Below are 18986 nucleotides of genomic sequence, written 5' to 3' on the forward strand. Positions count from 1 at the left end.
GTTTTAAGTATGTATTTTAGATACCCTAGACCAGGGGTGTCCAATCTGTGGCTCCGGAGCCACATGTGGTTCTTCAGAAGTTAATATGTGGCTCCTTGTATAAGTACCAACTCCGGGGCTGGAGCTACAGGCGCCAACTTTCCAATGTGCCGAGGGGCGCTCATTGCTCAACCCCTGGCTCTGCCACAGGCCCTGCCCCCCTCCACCCCTTCCCGCGCCCTCCCCTGAATCTGCCATGCCCTCGCTCCTCCCCCTCTCCCCCCAGAGCCTCCTGCACGCCACGAAACAGGTGATCGGGAGGTGCGGGGAGGGAGGGGGAGGTGCTGATCCACAGGGCTGCCGGTGGGTGGGAGGCGCTGGGAGCGGGGTGGGGGAGCTGATGGGGGCTGCTGACGTATTACGTGGCTCTTTGGCAAAGTACATTGGTAAATTCTGGCTCCTTCTCAGGGTCAGGTTGGCCACCCCTGCCCTAGACGGATGAAAATACAAAGGAGACATGATACACACATAAACAGAACTTCTACAGATATGGAGTTCGTATAACATAAGAAGAAAAAATTTCTACTCTAAGAAATATCTGAACGTGTTCTCTTATAAAATACTCAGCTCAAAGCTCCTTCTTAACTAGAAAACTATCATTTCAGAGCTGATCTTGGGACATACTGAGCACCTGAGACCTGAGGAAGTCAATGAGAGTTGTAGATTTTCAGTACCTCCTAGGATCAGACCCTCAACTCTCAACAAAAGCTACTGTAAAGTACTATGTACGACTGTAAGAATGAATTCACTAACAACAGGCAATGCTCCAGAGTGTAGTAAAAATTATTTCACCTAGATTTATGTTACTACTCCTTGGATCAAAGACTTTACTTTTTAAAAAGTGGATACCTGCGGTCCATCTCTGGCTTCATAGAAGTCACCCACTCCTATTTTTGCACTGAAGCTGAAATTGTCCCTTGAGATATCCATTATTCCATTTCTGCTGAGATACTGAAAAAATCACACATTTTTCCACTTCAGGTTTTAAATAATTACAACCCAGCTTTGATGTACAGCTAACGTCAGGAGTCAAATGTTTTGCACATTCTATCAAGGGATATGCCTCTATAGGAGGTCAATTTAGAAACAGGTTAAGGTACATTAGCCTCACATCACAAGACATTTTGTATCAAGGAACTTTATTTGAGGAAGAAGTGCACTTTTTTATTGTGCACATGCTTTATGGTACCAGAATGCATACAAATTGAAAAAAAAAGTATGTACCTTTACTACTTCAGGATACTGTCTCAGTTTCTTTCCACATGGTGCATAATATGCTACTTCTCCTTGAAGACGACCACCAAAATTCCTTATTCGTGTTTCTCTTTGCCAGCTGTAGTAATAGTAAATATAGGTGTGTGTTAACACTCATTTCTTGAACTAATTTATAAACATCAATTTATTAATTTTACATTAAAGTCAAGAGACAAATATATAAAGTGATTAAGGCAGAAATGTGACCAGGCAAAAATGGCATTGTATTAGGTTACGTTATCAAAATTTTTTTTTTATACATTTTAGCATTGTAGTGCACAAAAAGTTCTGGGAAAGTGAGCAGATTCTATTCTGGCTCATGATTTGTTAACAGAACTACTAATGAATTTTCAGTTGCAAAACAATTAAGCAACACATCTTTACATTTGCAAATAAGCAAATCTGTTTTGGAAGTAATTGAGAGACAATACATAGGAAGGCTGGAATTTTCAAAGGAAACAGAAAGTGTCACTGCAAGTCAAAGGAGTGCTTAAGTCTGAGAGTCCCTTTGAAAATTCTATGTCAAATACTACAATGCCCTTTTTTAAAACAAATGACCATTCACTTTATGAGACACTATATGCAATCGCTTCCCAAATGCCGTTCAAGTAAATATAAAACATACCCATACTCTAAAGGAATACGCAACTCTCGTTCGTCTGTTACTCTTCGCCTTTTTGAAGTACCTTAAATAGAGTTTAATTGATTAACATTGGAAAGCAATGAGATGACAGAGAACCAGTTTACTGAAAACGTGTATTCCATTACTCAGATCCCCAAACCAGAAGAGCAACTGCATTTTATCCATCATGTATACAACCACACCAACTGAATGGAAATTTGTACCCGCTACTTTTTCCACTAGGCTCTCTCCAGTCAAAGACTTCTGAGATGTGAGTACAGTAGAACCTCAGAGTTATGAACACCAGAGTTACGAACTGACCAGTCAACTACACACACCTCTTTTGGAACTGAAAGTACACAATTGGACAGCAGCAGACACAGACACACACACAAAAAGAGCAAATATAGTACAGTACTGTGCTAAATGTAAACTACTAATAAAAATAAAGGGAAAGCAGCATTTTTCTTCTGCACGGTAAAGTTTTAAAGCTGTATTAAGTTAATGTTCAGCTGTAAACTTTTGAAGAACAACCATAACTTTCTTTTCCAGAGTTTCAAACATTTTAGTTACAAACAATCTCCACTCCCAAGGTGTTCATAGCTCTGAGGTTCTACTGTACCTCCTCTGCAGTATGCAATGAAAAGTGGGCATCCTTGCAATGAAGAGATGTCAAATTTATCAGAAACTAAAGTATTTATAGTATTATTTACATTTATTTCATATGTCCTTTCTCACTGAGTACCAGCTTTAGGCAAAAAAATAAATACATGGACACTGCTTTCTAAGAGTGTGCACTTTTGATGCAAGTAAACTAAAGACAGAGGAGCAGTGGAGACTGGATACAGGAAAGCAAGGTGAAACATCTTTTTAGGTGACTGACTAATGAATGATATGATGGACAAAAAATAACCTTTGATTCCAGAATGGTGGATCTGAGTAGGCAGAAAGCATTATACCATATACTAAAGAAAACATTTAACATAAAATGTATATCAGCTCCATATATAAACAAAATATAGACAAACATGGACATGCCAATTTTTTGCACGGTGTGTAAACTTATGTTATTAAATAAAACTAGTGCCAGCCAATCAGACTGCTGAAGAGCAATATAAACTTCAGGGGATCAGAATTCAGGTTATTCATAAGATACAGTAAATCTTTATAAACTATAAAACCAATAAGCTTGCATCTAACTGAAAGAGAAAAATAAAAATACGTCATTTCAAAGCCAGTCTTGCATAATAGCAAACAACTTTTCGTTAACGGTTAAGCAAGCAACTCTTATTTCACTGCACTCTAAATATTAGGATAAACTGGTTTCTGATTCAACGTCCTTATTTAAAAAACAAAACAAAAACATGTATTTTCATGAGATGTATGTAGCACTTTGCTAATTAGCAGCCAAGAGACTCATTGTGATAATTATTGAATATTATGAATTAGCAAGTAAGGGAATGACCATTTACGCAAAAAAAAGTTAAAGATAATACAACACCAAGTGTACTTAAAATTTACTTATTTAAAAGTGTGTCATAAATGTATTAATAAATGACCTATTGTGAATTTTGCAAAAATAATGAAACTTGTAATACTACAAGTCACTACAGTCAACACTCCTGTTGTGAAGAGTGGTGAGATGGGCAATTTTTGGTGCAGTTTACAGTATGTAGATTGGCAAGGTTCTACTGTAACGGGAACAGAAAAATACTACTGCCTAGGTCTTGTACCACAGATCTCAAAGTACTTTAGAAAGGAGATCAGTATCATTATTTCCATTCTACAGATGGAGAATGTGAGGCACAGGGAGATGAAGTGATTTGTCCGAAGCTCAGAACAGAACCCAGACACCGTGAGCCCCAGTCTAGTGCTCTATCCACCAGTTGTCACACTGCCTCCCAGAATGCTTACAGAGAGTAATGATCACCCCAGATGTTTTGAATATAAATGCCATATAAAGGTCATATGAATTGACCTTAGCATTCAGGTCCTGGTCCTGAAAGGTGCTGAGTACCCACAACTCTGTTTGACTTCAGTGGAAGTTGCAGGTGATCAGTACCTCTATGGGTCAGGCAAAGGAGAGGAAGGTCAGTATCCAGTTGCAACATTGTGCATTATGGACACTGTTATCTTGATTACACTTTTTGAAATACATTTACGAGACACATTTCTCAGACACTACACTTTGTTATATAAAAGACAGTAAGATACCACAATGTGTACTTGGAGTAAGTGTAGAAGAAGGTGTCCCAAGAAAAACTGCTGACTGGGATTCAGGACATAAGGCAGCAGGAGCAGAGCTTGGAGTCTTTACTACTTGGAGATTAAGTGGTGTAGAGTGAGCTGTGAGACTGATGGAAGAGCTTTTCAGAGAGGAAGTCGTTTTATTCAGTTTCAGTGGCATTTTCTCTCCCTCAGTATCGGTATCAGATTCATCTTGATCTTTGTCATCCTCATCATCATCTTCAGACCCTTCTGTATCTGACTCTGAATTACTGTCAGACTCTGTGGGAAAACAGTAACAAGTACAGGTTACAACTGGACAACCAACAGCACACTGAGAATTGTTCATTGTAGCTTTTTGTCATTCTAGCATTCCTCAAGTCTGTGGATACATTAATTAACAAATGTTTTAGTATCATTTACAAGATCATCGTGAATTTACCCAGCCGTTGACATGACTGGAAGCCTTTTAGTATCATTACAAGATCATCGTGAATTTACCCAGCCGTTGACATGACTGGAAGCAGTACAGAACAAAGTAACTCAAGGAGTTGTGGGAGATGTGTTTCTTCATAAAAAATTTAGAATAAAATCTTTAATTTTTTTTTATATAGAAAAGTCAAATAATAACCTGATTGACTATCATCAGAATCCTCATCATCTTCATCTTCATCATCGTCTTCATCATCATCGTCATCATCATCCTCTTCATTTGAGTCATCAGAGTCTTTGCTACTTGGAATGTCAGAATCTGTTCCTCTAAATTGTTCCACTAAAGATTTTGAAGAATGAAGGCGGTGCTGTGTTTTCACTGCTGTTATTGCATTATTGACGACTGCTTTTTCCTTTCCCAGACCAGGTAACACAGGAGAGGTAGAGGGCATAACAGGTGTCCTGTTACCAGGTGTTTTTTTCCCACATGTACTTACATTTCCTAGTGAAGAAAAAGGGGCACTGCTAGAAGTAGCTATGTTTTCATTTATCTTGGGCTGGGATTTGGATTTGGTTGTAAGTGCTAGAGGTGCTTCCTGGATGACACTCTGAATTACTCCATTGGGTTGGTGATTACTTAAAAGTGCATTTGTCAAGAATGGATTAGAATGATTGTTTTCTAGAGACGTGTGTTTCTGATGAGCTGGTAAACTAGAGCTTGGTTTTGGACTTGACAAAGCTGTGATAATCTTCTTCAGGTTCTTAGATGATTCTTGTTTCTTTAATTGTGCTGGGAATGTCTGTTTATACTGTTCCTGTAGAAACAGAGAGGCAACAAAATAAAAAAAAGACTGCATCTCACAGGGAAAATTATATTTGTTTAGCCCTCACCATTTGCATCCACAAAAAGCAGTTTTAGTAGGTGGGAGGGTAGGTAGCTCGAGAGCTGGGTAGATGACCAGGTATCAAGTCTAGACTCTCCCTAGATTTTTCATGATAAATCAAATAAAGAAAGATGGCTGACCCAGGGATTCAAGATATTAAGCTGATGGGAGTATTGGTGCAAGCTTTTGAAGCTTCTACTTCAGTCTGGAGAGCTATTTTCACTCTTATCACCTGCTACAGTTATAACTAGAAACTGAGAGTTTACCTCTTATGAAAACAAGTCAATAGGAAAAAAAATTACATGAAACAGGACATGCTCAATGTAGCGTTTATAAGATTTCCATAGCAATTAAAGAAAAAATCCTGGTTTTCTTATTGACACCCAGTAAAAGTCATACAAGTGGATGCAAATCAAATTGTTAGGCAATTCATGAATCTTAAACAATAAATATAACACAGAATACAAAATAATAATGGCTACTAAAAATAACAGGAGATTGAAAGAAGACGGCTGGAATAGCAAAATTTGACACAGGAATCAATAAAAATATGTTGAACCACTGGGATCATTCCAAAAGTGTTATGCTAGAACACCAGGTTGTTGTTATAGAGATGAGCAGTGGCTGAAAATGCTCAAAGGCAGCATAATTACCCCTTAATTAGGGAAACAAAGATGCTCTTGAAGTCACTCAACAACAACCCTTTTGGAGTGCATGGAGCGGGACTGACAGGCTCCAAAGGGAATCCCATTCCATCCATTTTAACTAGAATTAAATCCTTATCAGGGATGCAACAAATCGGGAAGTTTATAACCTTCATAATCCAGCAAACTGAAGTCCTTCCAAATGCACTTACATTGTCTTTAGCGTCTTTTTTTTTTTTTTTAAGATATTATAAGATATTATAGTATTTCAGACTCCTCAGAATTCTGAGATGCCAAGATAGAAGATATGAAAAAAATATTGCCTCACTTTTCTTCAGCCCGGTCTAAACGACAGGCCTATATTGACATATCTACATTGCTTGGGGGGAGCATGAAAAATCCACACCCCTGAGTGATGTAGTTATACCGACCTAACCCTCCCTGTAGACAGTGCTTTGTCGGCGGGAAAGCTTCTCCCGCCAACATATGTACTGCCTCTCGGGGAGGTGGATTAACTATGCTAATGGGAGAGCTCTTCTCCCTTTGGCATAGAGCGTCTTCATTAAAGCGCTGCAGCTGTGCCAGTGCAGCATTTTAAATGTAAACTTGCCCTTAGTGGATGTCAAACCTTAAACATTGCCTTAAAACATGAGTTTCTATTGTTTTATTATTAGTATCACGGTCCTTTCCCCCTCCCCCATAGGTCAGTGTTTGAAAGCCCTACTGGAGCTTGAAGAATCTCCCAAGTTTTTGCCTTTGCTAATTTTTCAAGGGTCCCCCAATGCAAAAATCCAACCAATGATTAAGGACTGGAGACTACTCCCAAGAGAGTCAAACATTTTATGGGCTGCCTTCAGAAAATATCCATGTCATAGCCCCCATTAGTTTAGGGCAATGATTTCAGGTGAGACTAACGCTAACACACTACATTATTCTTGCACTGCTGTCTTAGTGCTAAGTTATGGCTTCCCCCCATTACACTGGTGAGCATTCACACAAATAGTCTCACTGGAATCAATGGCTACTCGTGGAACTAAGGGCCAGATTTTTTAAAGGTATTCAGGATCTAAAAATATAGATAAGTAACTAGTGGGATTTTTAAAATGCCATAGCCACTAACTTCTATTGATATCAATGAGGGCTGACATTTGTTAAAGCTACTAGATATCTAACTCCCACGGATATCAATAGAAGTTAGTGGCCTATACACTTTAAAAATCCCACTTGGCACCTATCTACATCTCTAGGCACCCAAATATCTTTAAAAATCTGGCCCTAAGAGATTACCAGCATGAGCACTGGTTGCACAATATGGGCCACAGTGACTTACTGTAAACCTTGTGTGGCACTTTCATTGGCATTCTACTGACATTCAATGGACTTGTAAGAGACCAGTGTCTGCAGAGTATGAAACTAATCAACCTTGAAACCAAGTATTTTCTGAAAAACAACTACCATGGATACTTCATGAACATGTTAGGATATGAGTTGATTTTTCCAAGCTATTGTTTCAGAATACTAAAAAGCACTGCTAATTTACACTACACACTCAGGAACATAAAACCTTTTACCTGAGGTTTAAGATTAGCTGTTCTAAAAGGCAACCAGATAGCGTTAAAAGTGATATTAGTGCTCAACCACAAAGATAACCTTCACTAATAAACATCATTCAAAAATCCACATAGATTTTTTTTAAAATATGCCAAGATTAAGTCCTGTGTAATTTAAAACAACAAATATAATTCTCCCCCAAAACCCGGATTTTATAACAAAGGACTTGAGAAACATAATGCTATAATTTGTTAAGAAGGACATGCATATAGACACTATGGCTGTAGAACAAAGTCAAGTATTGCTAAACCAGTAATTTCTACTCACCCGTTTTGATCTTACATCACTGGTTAAAGGGCTAGATTCTTCAGAGGTATTTTTATTCCCTGCTTTCAGTAGATCAGGAGAAGGAACTATACGTTTTAAATAAGTTTCCTTTTTGGCTTGATTTACCAAAGACAAAGGTTTCACACTGGGCACCAATCCCGTAGACTGTATTACACTTGTGTGTTTGTTCACAGATTCCTCCTTTGCCTGAGAGCTTTGGAAAATAAAGGGAAGCTGCTGTGACAAAACCTGAGGCTGCTTCTGCTGGGATTGGAATGACGAGGGAGTCTGGGAATCAGACACAAGAGGTATCTGCTGGTGTGTTCTCTTTTCCTGGGACTTTTCATGTGTTTTTTGTCCATCTGCTTTCATGTCTGTTACACCACTATGCATTAGCACCTGTAAAACATATTTTACAAAATTGTATAGATTACACTAGCCCATTAAATATTTATGACGACAAACAACATTTTATATAATTAATCTCCATAAAGCAACTACAATTTCCTCAAAACAAGGTAACACATTTATTTTAAAATAATCTTACAATATATTTGATTGCTTGATCTTTTCCCCATAGGGAGTCACTGTTTAATATAAAAACAAGGCCAAAAAAAATCAGTTTGGAAATGTATTCTTGATTATAAACCTAATGGAGTGGTAAAATTCTGATATGTATGGGCTATTCCGCTTCAGACTGCAGTTTTCCGCGGCTGTTCAAAACTGTAACAGTCTCTGTGCTAGCCATGCTCCCTTCTCTGACCTGCTGCCAGATGATTCATTCCAAAAATGAGTAAAAACTTCACAGAATCAGATAAGTAAGAATAACTTCAAAGCCAACCAATAAACTACGTACAGTAGGCTATAGCCTACAGGCATAACTATCAAAATTAAACATTGTCCCTTGGCTTGGAAGCTAGCCAGGGAGGGTAGAACTGTGGGAGACACTGTAGCAGAAAGGAAATCATCAAGTAAGAAATTTACCATTCCGCAAGCCCAGCCTATCCCACAATTCTGATATAGATATAGATAGGAAGCAGTGAACAGCCAACCGAAGTAGGGAGGGATAGGAAATACAGAATGAGATAAGGAAGAGCCCTTGGAATTAACTGGCAATGCTATTACTGAATCCCTGCATGCAGGGCCTTACTGCCAAAGGAGGCTTCTGCAGAAGACATTAAGTCCACTTTGTAGTGTCTAATGAAGATGTTAACCAGTGAAGACCACTTTACTACCCTGCAGATCTCTTGTAGTAGAAGCACAAGCTCTTTCCGCCACAAAGTTGCCACAGACCGTGTGGAGTGTGCCTTGATTAAGTCTGGAACAGGAGCACCTGACGCACTGTATGCCTTTATGATGCATAGCTTGATCCATCTAGCTAGTAATAACTTAGATACCTGAGCCCTTGGCACTTCAGATGAAAAGTGACAAACAAGGAGCCCGATCTTCTTGTCATTTAGGTGCACTTGATATAGATCTTCTGTGCTCAGATAGAAGAGGTAATAGTGGTAGCGCCACACTGGCCAAAAGACATGGTTTTCTAATCTGATAGCACTGAAATTGGAACCCGCACTGCAGCTACCAGTGAGACCAGGGCCCATTTCTGGCCCTGGTCTCACTGGCATCTGGCATCATTTACCCAGGCCCATTTCTTCATCCAGACCATTTACAACTCACAACATGGTTATTGAAAGGAAAGCGTTAGCTTGCACTGAGGTGATCTTCCAAAGTGATTGGAACTGTACTTTCCTCCAGCCGAGCTTCAACATTAAAGGCCTACTCCTCCGTCTGGACTAGGTTTTGCTCATGGTGTTAAGAACGCAACAAAAATCCTAAGGATCCTGGTATCCCAGTTATCCTGGACTTGCTTTATGAAGCCCGCCACAATATTGCCAGGTGTCAACACAGTGTCATATTCACAGGATCTTCTGGTTCCTTGACAGAGAACCCTCAGGTATCCAGATTTCTCAGAGCAGCCACACTGGCTAAACCAATATTTCCTACGAGGAACCTACCACTGGTGTTAAAAGCCCTAACCACATATTTTTTGAGCCACTGACATCAATATCTCCATTTTACCTATCCATCAAAACCTGTTTTCTGGTCACTATTATATCTGCTAGATGAGTTTCTGAACCTGGCAGCTTTATCCCCACTGTGTGTTCCATGACAACAAAGTGGTGCTAAGAATCTCAGAATCATTCTTGCCTAAGGTGAATCCATCTTTCCATGCCTTCATTCTGACCAAAGCGACAGCAACCAACAGAAAAGCTGTTGCAAACTTGAGATAAGACTTTCTCACCTCATCTTCTGGATCACCTATCTTAGAAGTGGAAAAAGTGGAAACGCATATTGCAGAACTTCTGGCCTTCTGTGTGAAAGACCATTCATTCCCAGGGAGGATTTGGGGTTTGTTTCCCTTGTGAAGTTCTTGGACTGCTTTGTGTTCTTGTGACTGGTGGATAGGTTAATTGCCAGAAGTCTGAACTTCTGAAAATCAGAGTGAGGATTTCCTGATTCAGGCACCATTCTGAGTTGTTGACTGCATCTCCTGTGCTGAGTCCTCTTTACTCATTTCATTATCTCCATCACTTCTGCATGTAGAGTTAACACTCCTTCTTCCATCTTGGTTACTGATATATGCCACAGTGGTCATGTTGCCCAACTGGACCAGAACGTGTTTGCCGTCTGCATAGTTCTGGAATTTCCATAGGGCTAGCTTGACAGCTCTGAGGTCCAAGAAGTTGATTTTCTTGTTCCTTTCCTTGAAGTTTCAGGTACCTTGCACTGTCCTGTGCCCCAGATGCATTCCCCCTCTCATCAGGCTGGTATTGATTGTGAGTACCTGTGGGTCTGGAAGGCATATGGGAAGACCCTTGTGGATGTACCATGGGATTGTCCACCATCTGATAGTGTTCAACACCTGGCTTGGTACCCCAACCTGATCTTGCATGCATTCTGGTGAATGGTTCCATACTTTCAGAAGAAAGGCTCGAAGGCACCTGATATCGAACCTTTCTCAAAGGGTGGCTACTATACAAGAAACCAAGAGGTCCAGTTGCTGTGGACAATGAGCTATGGTCAGCCTTGCGTACTTTACCAACATGGATATCAGGCTCTGGATCTTGGCGAATTTGTCCAGCGATGGGTAAAGCTTTGCCCCAGAAGTGTCTATTTCCATTGCCGGGTGAATTCTCCGTGTGGAGTGAGTCAAGGAGCTCTTCTCGATGTTTATCACAAATCTGTGCGCTTGAAGCAGTTCCAGCATCCAGATTGTGGCACTGTGTGCTACTGCTTGGGTCAGAGCCCTGATCAACATGTTATTTAGGAAGGGATACAAGTGAGTGCCCTAAGACCTGAGTATGGCTATTACTACCTCCAACATCTTGGTAAAGACCTTGGGGGACAATAAGAGGCTGAATGGGAGCATTTGGTACTGGTAGCAGGCCATGCAAATCTCAGCAGTCTACAGTGGGATGGTTGTATGGGAACATCTGCTAGATGTTGTTACTTGCTAGGGTGGAATCTCATTTTCTTCATCCACCTGTGGAGCTGCTTGAGATCCAGAACAGCTGTGAATCCCACCCACACCTATCTCCCCTCCATCCCAGTGCTCTTCTGGACGATGAAGAAAATGAAGTAGTCCTAAGAATCTTTCTTCTGAGGAAACCCTCTTGGTCCTATGGCCAGGAGATTTGAGATTTCATTTGACACCAGCTTACATTTGACAAAGTTGCTCAAGATGGGGGATTGGCTGAAGATGGGATGGGGTGGGGACCTTAGTTTGAGGGAGTATCTGTGATTCAATACATCTCTCACCCACTTGCTTATGGTTGATCAAGACCATATTTTTTGAGAAGTGAGAAATTCTGCCTTCTAGATGCAGTTCTTGGTGGCTGCACATTCATTTGTTGTTATGTTGGGCTTGTAGAGGCAGTGGATCCAGCTCTTGATTTTTCACCCAATCCCTGGTTCCAGGTTTTTCCCCAATACACCTGTTGTCTTTCCTCTGGTACTTTTGTAAGGATGACGGATGAAAGGTGCATTTTGTGCATTTTTGAAAAAATGGGTTTGTAGTCCCATCTCAGAGCACTAAGTGGGATGGGAAAGGATTGTTTGAGTTTGGCAGTGCTTTCTGCCACTATTTTGTCTAGCTTTCCCCCAAAGAGGAGAGAACCTCTGACTTCAGATGAACCCAGAATTTGTTTAGAATGAGCATCAACCTTCCATGAGCCTCTGGCTGCTGAAAATCTCACTGTATCTATTTTGGCATCTGCCACGAAGGCTGCTGCTCGGGAAATCTTCTTAAGCATGCACTGGAATTCAATATTTCTCCACCCAGTGTTCGCAGAGAGAAAAGCGTAGCAAAACTCATGATGAAATAGCGTGATACGCCACATCTACCATTAATTAAAGACTTGCATGGTTGTCTGCCCTCACGGCCCGCACTGTGGATAAGTTTACTGGGTGAGGTATTTATGGTAGAGCTTCATGGTCTGCAGAGAAAATTACAAATCATCATCTTGTCTCATACCCCACTCAACATCAACCTGGGTTTCATTTACCTCGAAGGCAATGGAGCCTTCTGAACCGACCAGTTTTATACCAGACATGGAATTTGTACTGCAGCAGAATTTCGGTGACGTTTTAGACACAGTCCACTATGTCAATGTGGGCAGTTACAAACCAGGAGGCACATTGTTGAGGACTGCAAAATGACTCAACTTCCTGGAGGTTTTCCAGTCATAATAAAAAGGCTGTGGCTTGACCTGACCGGATTACATACGCCAAATAAATACTGGAATTCAGGATGGTCTCTGTTCTTCACGGCCTTAAGGTCCTCCAGCCAGGACACTGTGGTTCCTGCAAAGCATGTAGCTGCCACGGATGCTTTCTAAGTATGGCCAACAAAGCTTCAAAGTACCTTCTGAGGATGGCTTCCATCTTTTTGTATTAGTTGTATCTTTGGGGAAGAAATCCCCTATAGATGGGATTACTCTATCTTTTGCTAAAGATGCCACAGCAGCATTGGTCAGTGGTATATCTGTAATGGCATTTTTTGGTTCTTGCACTTTATAATACCTAAGTGCATGCCTGCTAGTGCATTTACCCTCATCAGGGGTTTCCCATTCCTCTTTGATCACATTCTAGAAGGATGTCTCGGATTATGATTTACAAGGCAGGTACTGTATTTGCCTTTAGGATTGCCCTCTAGCACCTGCTCAGGTTGGATCTGGATCATGGCTGCAACCTTTCTGCACACTGTTTCAAACATTTTAAGAGGAAAAAAATCTTTCTTGTATTTTTTCCATGTCCTGCTCAGAGCCTGAATCTGAGCATTCCCCTTCCTCAGTAGAGACGGAGGCGTCTAAGTCAGAGGACAAATACCTCTTCGTTTTTTGTTGGGTGTTTTTTTTTTGGGGGGGGGGGGGGTTAATACTATCTCCTTTCTTTTTTGCTCTTTTTGAATTTTTTAGTTTTTTAGCCCTCTTTCCAGATGTTGCCATTCAGCTGTGGCTTGGGCTTACCTTTTATGGTTTGCTTTATGCAGTGCCTTGAGCCCTCCAGATAAATCTTCCTCCATGCCCTCCCCCTCAGGGTCCCACTCTCCCAACCTGGGAAATGGGGTTTCATTGCCAGAGTTCCCTGATTCTAGCTCTGAGTACAAGCACTGCTTCTCTCCCTAGGGAGCTTAGAGGGAGACCTGGAGCCCTTTACAGGTTTTTTCTTTCTGGTCCTGTTCTGCCCTGAGACTTCCCCCCTGGACTGGCTGGTTGAAGTCCTCCTAGTCATTGGAATCTCTCCCTGCTCTGCTTTGTGTCCACAGATTGGGCTTTTCTGTGTTGGAGTGGTGCTTTTGGGGGGGAGGGGGGGTGGAGGGGTGGGACCTGAAGTGCCTATCCAACTTACAGCCTATGCGCTTGCAGTAGAAGGGCTGGCTGGCTCAGAACTGGCAGAGCACAATTCGCCTTCTGAAGAGCCTATAAAAGCTGCCTTGCAGAACACCACTTGGATTTAGCTTGATGTTAGCATGACAGCTCTGCCATGCGAGGGGCAGAGGAATCCCACAGGGAGACACTGAAGTGCCAGTTCTGGGTGGCTGAGACCACCCCACGGCTCAACACCTGATCCACAAGAGGGAAAAGAAAGACAGGCTGCTTACTTTTGCTACTGTCTGAAAAAGATTTAAAAAAAAACCAACCTGTCAAAGAAAATTTGGGAGCAAAGTGAACCTCCACTTGACTGCTGCCACAGAGGCAGAAGATCAGGCAGCAGGCTAGAGAACAGGATCTGGCTAACACGAAGCTGTGCTACAACTTTGAATTACCTCTGGAAACTGCAGACAAGAAGGGAATAGCCCATATGTATCAGAATTGTGGGAATAGAATATTGGGATTCCCATCCTGCTTTACTGGGTTTGGGTAGGGTAAAGGGTACACTAAGAAAAGAGCAGCTATGAACAGAATGCAGTATCCATGGTGACATACAGTTCAACTAAACTTTACAGCACAAAGTACTTAATTTGTCTTTACATATAGTATATATTTTCCAGTTTATAATAAAAATTACCTCCAGGTCAGGCATTTCCTAGAAATTAACAACCAGCTGAGTTAAGGGCGCTTTTTACCTTGAGCAAGCCATTAACTCCCAGGAAATGCTCTTCCCTGCCTAGTATTAATTCTTAAACAATGCCTCAGCTGGTACAAATCTGAGTTTAATTTTTCAAGAGTAACTTTCAGTAACAAGTTTCAGAGTAGCAGCTGTGTTAGTCTGTATTCGCGAAAAGAAAAGGTGTACTTGTGGCACCTTAGAGACTGACCAATTTATTTGAGCATAAACTTTTGTGAGCTACATCCGATGAAGTGAGCTGTAGCTCACGAAAGTTTATGCTCAAATAGATTGGTTAGTCTCTAAGGTGCCACAAGTGCTCCTTTTCTTTTTTCAGTAACAAGATTGCTAGCTGTACAATCACTATACAGCTATCATACCTTATTCTTGTTTTTATGTTGTGCTTCATTCTCTGAATCAGAATCATCATCTTCACTTTCTTCAATGCTTTGATCTTCCTCCTCCTCATCTTCTTCTAGATCATCTGAGTCACTACTACTAATGCCTTCACTTGAGGTGTCCGAAGAGGAACCTGAATCACTATCACTATTGCTGGAGCTTTCTACTGCTTTCTTTCTTGGTTTCTAGAGAGAAGATAAAAACTTTATTAATGGTAATCTTTAATTTGTTACATCATCCATCTCTTCTTGACATGGTCTTATCGGTCTTGACTAATATTATCAGCAATTCTCTAGCGTACCTTATTCTCCTGATGTTCTTCAGAAAGAAGAAAGAGGAACTATAAAATGAATAAATTAACCACATCTGGTGACCTGTATCCCACTAAATGTGAGAACACACTGTCATCAATTTTAAGGACAATATGAGAGATTCTTTGTGTAACTGCCAAATTCAGGCCTAGATAATTGGGTGACTACACAGAGAGTGTGTGTTCTAACAAGCCTGAAAACAATAAAACCTACAATAAACTCCATCAAGATATTTCAATAATCAAGCTGTGACAATTTGGTTAATCTGTCTTTGAACAATGTATTAATTTTGTTTGATATTGTGGCCCTTCTATGTTGTCTGTGTCAGACTGCAAACTCTATTTTGAACGAGGGGCTGGTTGCCTTCTCACTTCCATGTTGGACTTAAATGCCGAGGGGCGCTGAAGGGAAGTGGGGGGGGGCAGGGAATGGTGCCTATAAGTCTGTCTTTGAAAGGGACAGAAGTTAAGGGCTATTAACTAGTTATTAACTAGTTAAGGGCTATTAACTAACAGAGTGTTTCTATTGCTTAGTGCTATAAATTTGCATGGCATTTCCAGGAAGGAAGAGATGGCCCCTGCGTCAAAGCGCTTACAATCTGTAATAGGCAAGCACAGGAAACAAACAAGAGAAGGTAGCAACAAGCTGACAAAAATACAGAAGATGACATGAAATATATATTGAAACTTCAAAGAACAGATTTTGAAATGTGATAGATGAGGCTTACAAAGTTAGCCAAACAAGTGTATTTGCTTTCAGGAGGGACTCTTGAAACATTAAGACAGGGATGTCACATCAGATGTAAGGGGCAATGTGAAAAAAAAAGGCATGAATGCACTTAGGGTGAAGGCAAAAAGCATAAAGGCAAGTATTGACAGAGTGCAAGTAGGGAGAAACAAGGTTTAAAATGCAGGCAGGAACAGAGGAGTTGAACAGCACCTTGAAAGCAAGGATGAGATGTGCGTAAACTAGATACAGATACATGGAGCACTGACGAGGTCGTAGGGAGAATGAGATAGTGTCAGACCAGTATGAAAGGAAAATAATTTACACTGCAATATGCAGACACATTGAAGAGCAGAGCATCAGGGTGTCTGGAGAGAACAAAGTGACAATACTTTTAAGTTACAATAGTAATGGGAATGTCTAAGAAAGCACCTTTAGAAAGAATATTTTTTCTTTACTTCCTTTTTAAAAGGAATATATCAGAAGTTTGGTATAGTCAAGTAGCTTTTTATCATGGCTACTGAACAGTAATCATATTACTGAAACAATAGGAGCCTAAAAAGAATTGAGAATTCTATGCTGAAATCCCAAAATTTCTTGTTTTAAGAGGATTTATTGGAATTAATTGTATGGACTGCTAACTTGTGATACACCTGGACTGAATTTACACGAGGGTGGAGCTATTTGGCATTTGCGATAGTTATTAAACACAGCATTTAGAACAAATGAACGTTTAATTACTGGTCAATCATAGAGTTTTCATTTCTGTTATGGGCTTGTCAAGACTGGTCTGACTGCTTCAGTAGGGCTTTTGCCATGTCTTTACCCTATATGCAATACTGTGACTCATGATATTTAAAACACTATAAAACAGGTACTTATATCCTGTGCAACTGGTTTCAGTGGAGCTGCTTCTGTTTATTCAAGGTCAGAATCTGGTCCTAGATGTTTAGCGATTGATCCTCTTTATATCATATTTAAATGTCTTTATCTTCCTTTCAAATACTAGGCACAGAAGTAGGATGTGTCTTCATGAAGGTTAAGGTCTTAAAATGAAACAGAACACCATGATTTGCAAGCAGTAAAATGAGCAGAACTTCCTGAGATCAGATATATAGGACAGTATTTAAAATGGGTGTTTACCACACAATGATGATATTTACCTCTACTGTGATACCCATCAGGAACAGTATCCCCGATAATGTCACGGCAAACCTGGTGGCTGAACTTTGTGACTTTGTCCTCACCCATAACTATTTCACATTTGGGGACAATGTATACCTTCAAATCAGCAGCACTGCTATGGGTACCCGCATGGCCCCACAGTATGCCAACATTTTTATGGCTGACTTAGAACAACGCTTCCTCAGCTCTCGTCCCCTAATGCCCCTACTCTACTTGTGCTACATTGATGACATCTTCATCATCTGGACCCATGGAAAAGAAGCCCTTGAGGAATTCCACCCTGATTTCAACAATTTCCATCCCACCATCAACCTCAGCCTGGACCAGTCCACACAAGAGATCCACTTCCTGGACACTATGGTGCTAATAAGCGATGGTCACATAAACACCACCCTATACCGGAAACCTACTGACTGCTATTCCTACCTACATGCCTCCAGCTTTCATCCAGACCACACCACACGATCCATTGTCTACAGCCAAGCTCTACGATACAACCACATTTGCTCTAACATCTCAAACACCTACAAGATCTCTATCAAGCATTCTTACAACTACAATACCTACCTGCTGAAGTGAAGAAACAGACTGACAGAGCCAGAAGAGTACCCAGAAGTCACCTACTAAAGGACAGGCCCAACAAACAAAATAACAGAACGCCACTAGCCATCACCTTCAGCCCCCAACTAAGACCTCTCCAACGCATCATCAAGGATCTACAACCTATCCTGAAGGACGACCCATCACTCTCACAAATCCTGGGAGACTGGCCAGTCCTTGCTTAAAGACAGCCCCCCAACCTGAAGCAAATACTCACCAGCAACCACACACCACACAACAGAACCACTAACCCAGGAACCTATCCTTGCAACAAAGCCCATTGCCAACTCTGCCCACATATCTATTCAGGGGACACTATCATAGGGCCTAATCACATCAGCCACACTAGCAGAGGCTCGTTCACCTGCACATCTACCAATGTGACATATGCCATCGTGTGCCAGCAATGCCCCTCTGTCATGTACATTGGTCAAACTGGACAGTCTCTACGTAAAAGAATAAATGGACACAAATCAGACGTCAAGAATTATAACATTCAAAAACCCGTCGGAGAACACTTCAATCTCTTTGGTCACTCGATTACAGACCTAAAAGTGGCAATTCTTCAACAAAAAAACTTCAAAAACAGATTCCAATGAGAGACTGCTGAATTGGAATTAATTTGCAAACTGGATACAATTAACTTAGGCTTGAATAGAGACTGGGAGTGGATAGGTCATCATACAAAATAAAACTATTTCCCCATGTTTATTCCCCCCCTCCACCCCCCACTGTTCCTCAGACGTTCTTGTCAACTGCTGGAAATGGCCCACCTTGATTATCACTACAAAAGGTTTTTCCACCCCCCGCTCTCCTGCTGGAAATAGCTCACCTTAAGTGATCACTCTGGTTACAGTGTGTATGGTAACACCCATTGTTTCATGTTCTCTATGTATATAAATCTCCCCACTGTATTTTCCACTGAATGCATCCCATGAAGTGAGCTGTAGCTCATGAAAGCTTATGCTCAAATAAATTTGTTAGTCTCTAAGGTGCAACAAGTACTCCTTTTCTTTTTGTGAATACAGACTAACACGGCTGCTACTCTGAAACCTGTGATACTGTGTTACAATACCTCTGTCGGTAGAATAAGAATCACCCAAAACAGTGATGTAATAGTAATTAACTATTACAGATAGTAAATGTCCAGTTTTTAATGACACCCACTGAATGTTTA

The 18986-nt window shown here is 40.9% G+C and overlaps 1 protein-coding gene across 16 annotated transcripts in view; it reads right to left on the reverse strand.

The window, feature by feature from the left end:
• The window catches only part of BAZ2B (bromodomain adjacent to zinc finger domain 2B), a 272852-nt gene that overhangs the window by 96597 nt on the left and 157269 nt on the right, over window positions 1–18986 (reverse strand). For 10 of the 16 annotated variants that reach the window (XM_074967402.1, XM_074967404.1, XM_074967403.1 and 7 more), the window contains 7 exons: window positions 14969–15172; window positions 7980–8378; window positions 4773–5388; window positions 4130–4423; window positions 1919–1979; window positions 1264–1372; window positions 889–990 (listed from right to left, as the gene is read on the reverse strand). In XM_074967402.1, the coding sequence (XP_074823503.1) occupies window positions 889–990; window positions 1264–1372; window positions 1919–1979; window positions 4130–4423; window positions 4773–5388; window positions 7980–8378; window positions 14969–15172 (1785 nt within the window). The remainder of the gene's footprint in view (window positions 1–888; window positions 991–1263; window positions 1373–1918; window positions 1980–4129; window positions 4424–4772; window positions 5389–7979; window positions 8379–14968; window positions 15173–18986) is intronic. The other 6 variants (XM_074967408.1, XM_074967407.1, XM_074967405.1 and 3 more) reach the window with 3 other exon arrangements.

This window comes from Natator depressus, chromosome 11 (genome assembly GCF_965152275.1).
Source record: "Natator depressus isolate rNatDep1 chromosome 11, rNatDep2.hap1, whole genome shotgun sequence".
NCBI classification, from domain to species: Eukaryota; Metazoa; Chordata; order Testudines; family Cheloniidae; genus Natator; species Natator depressus.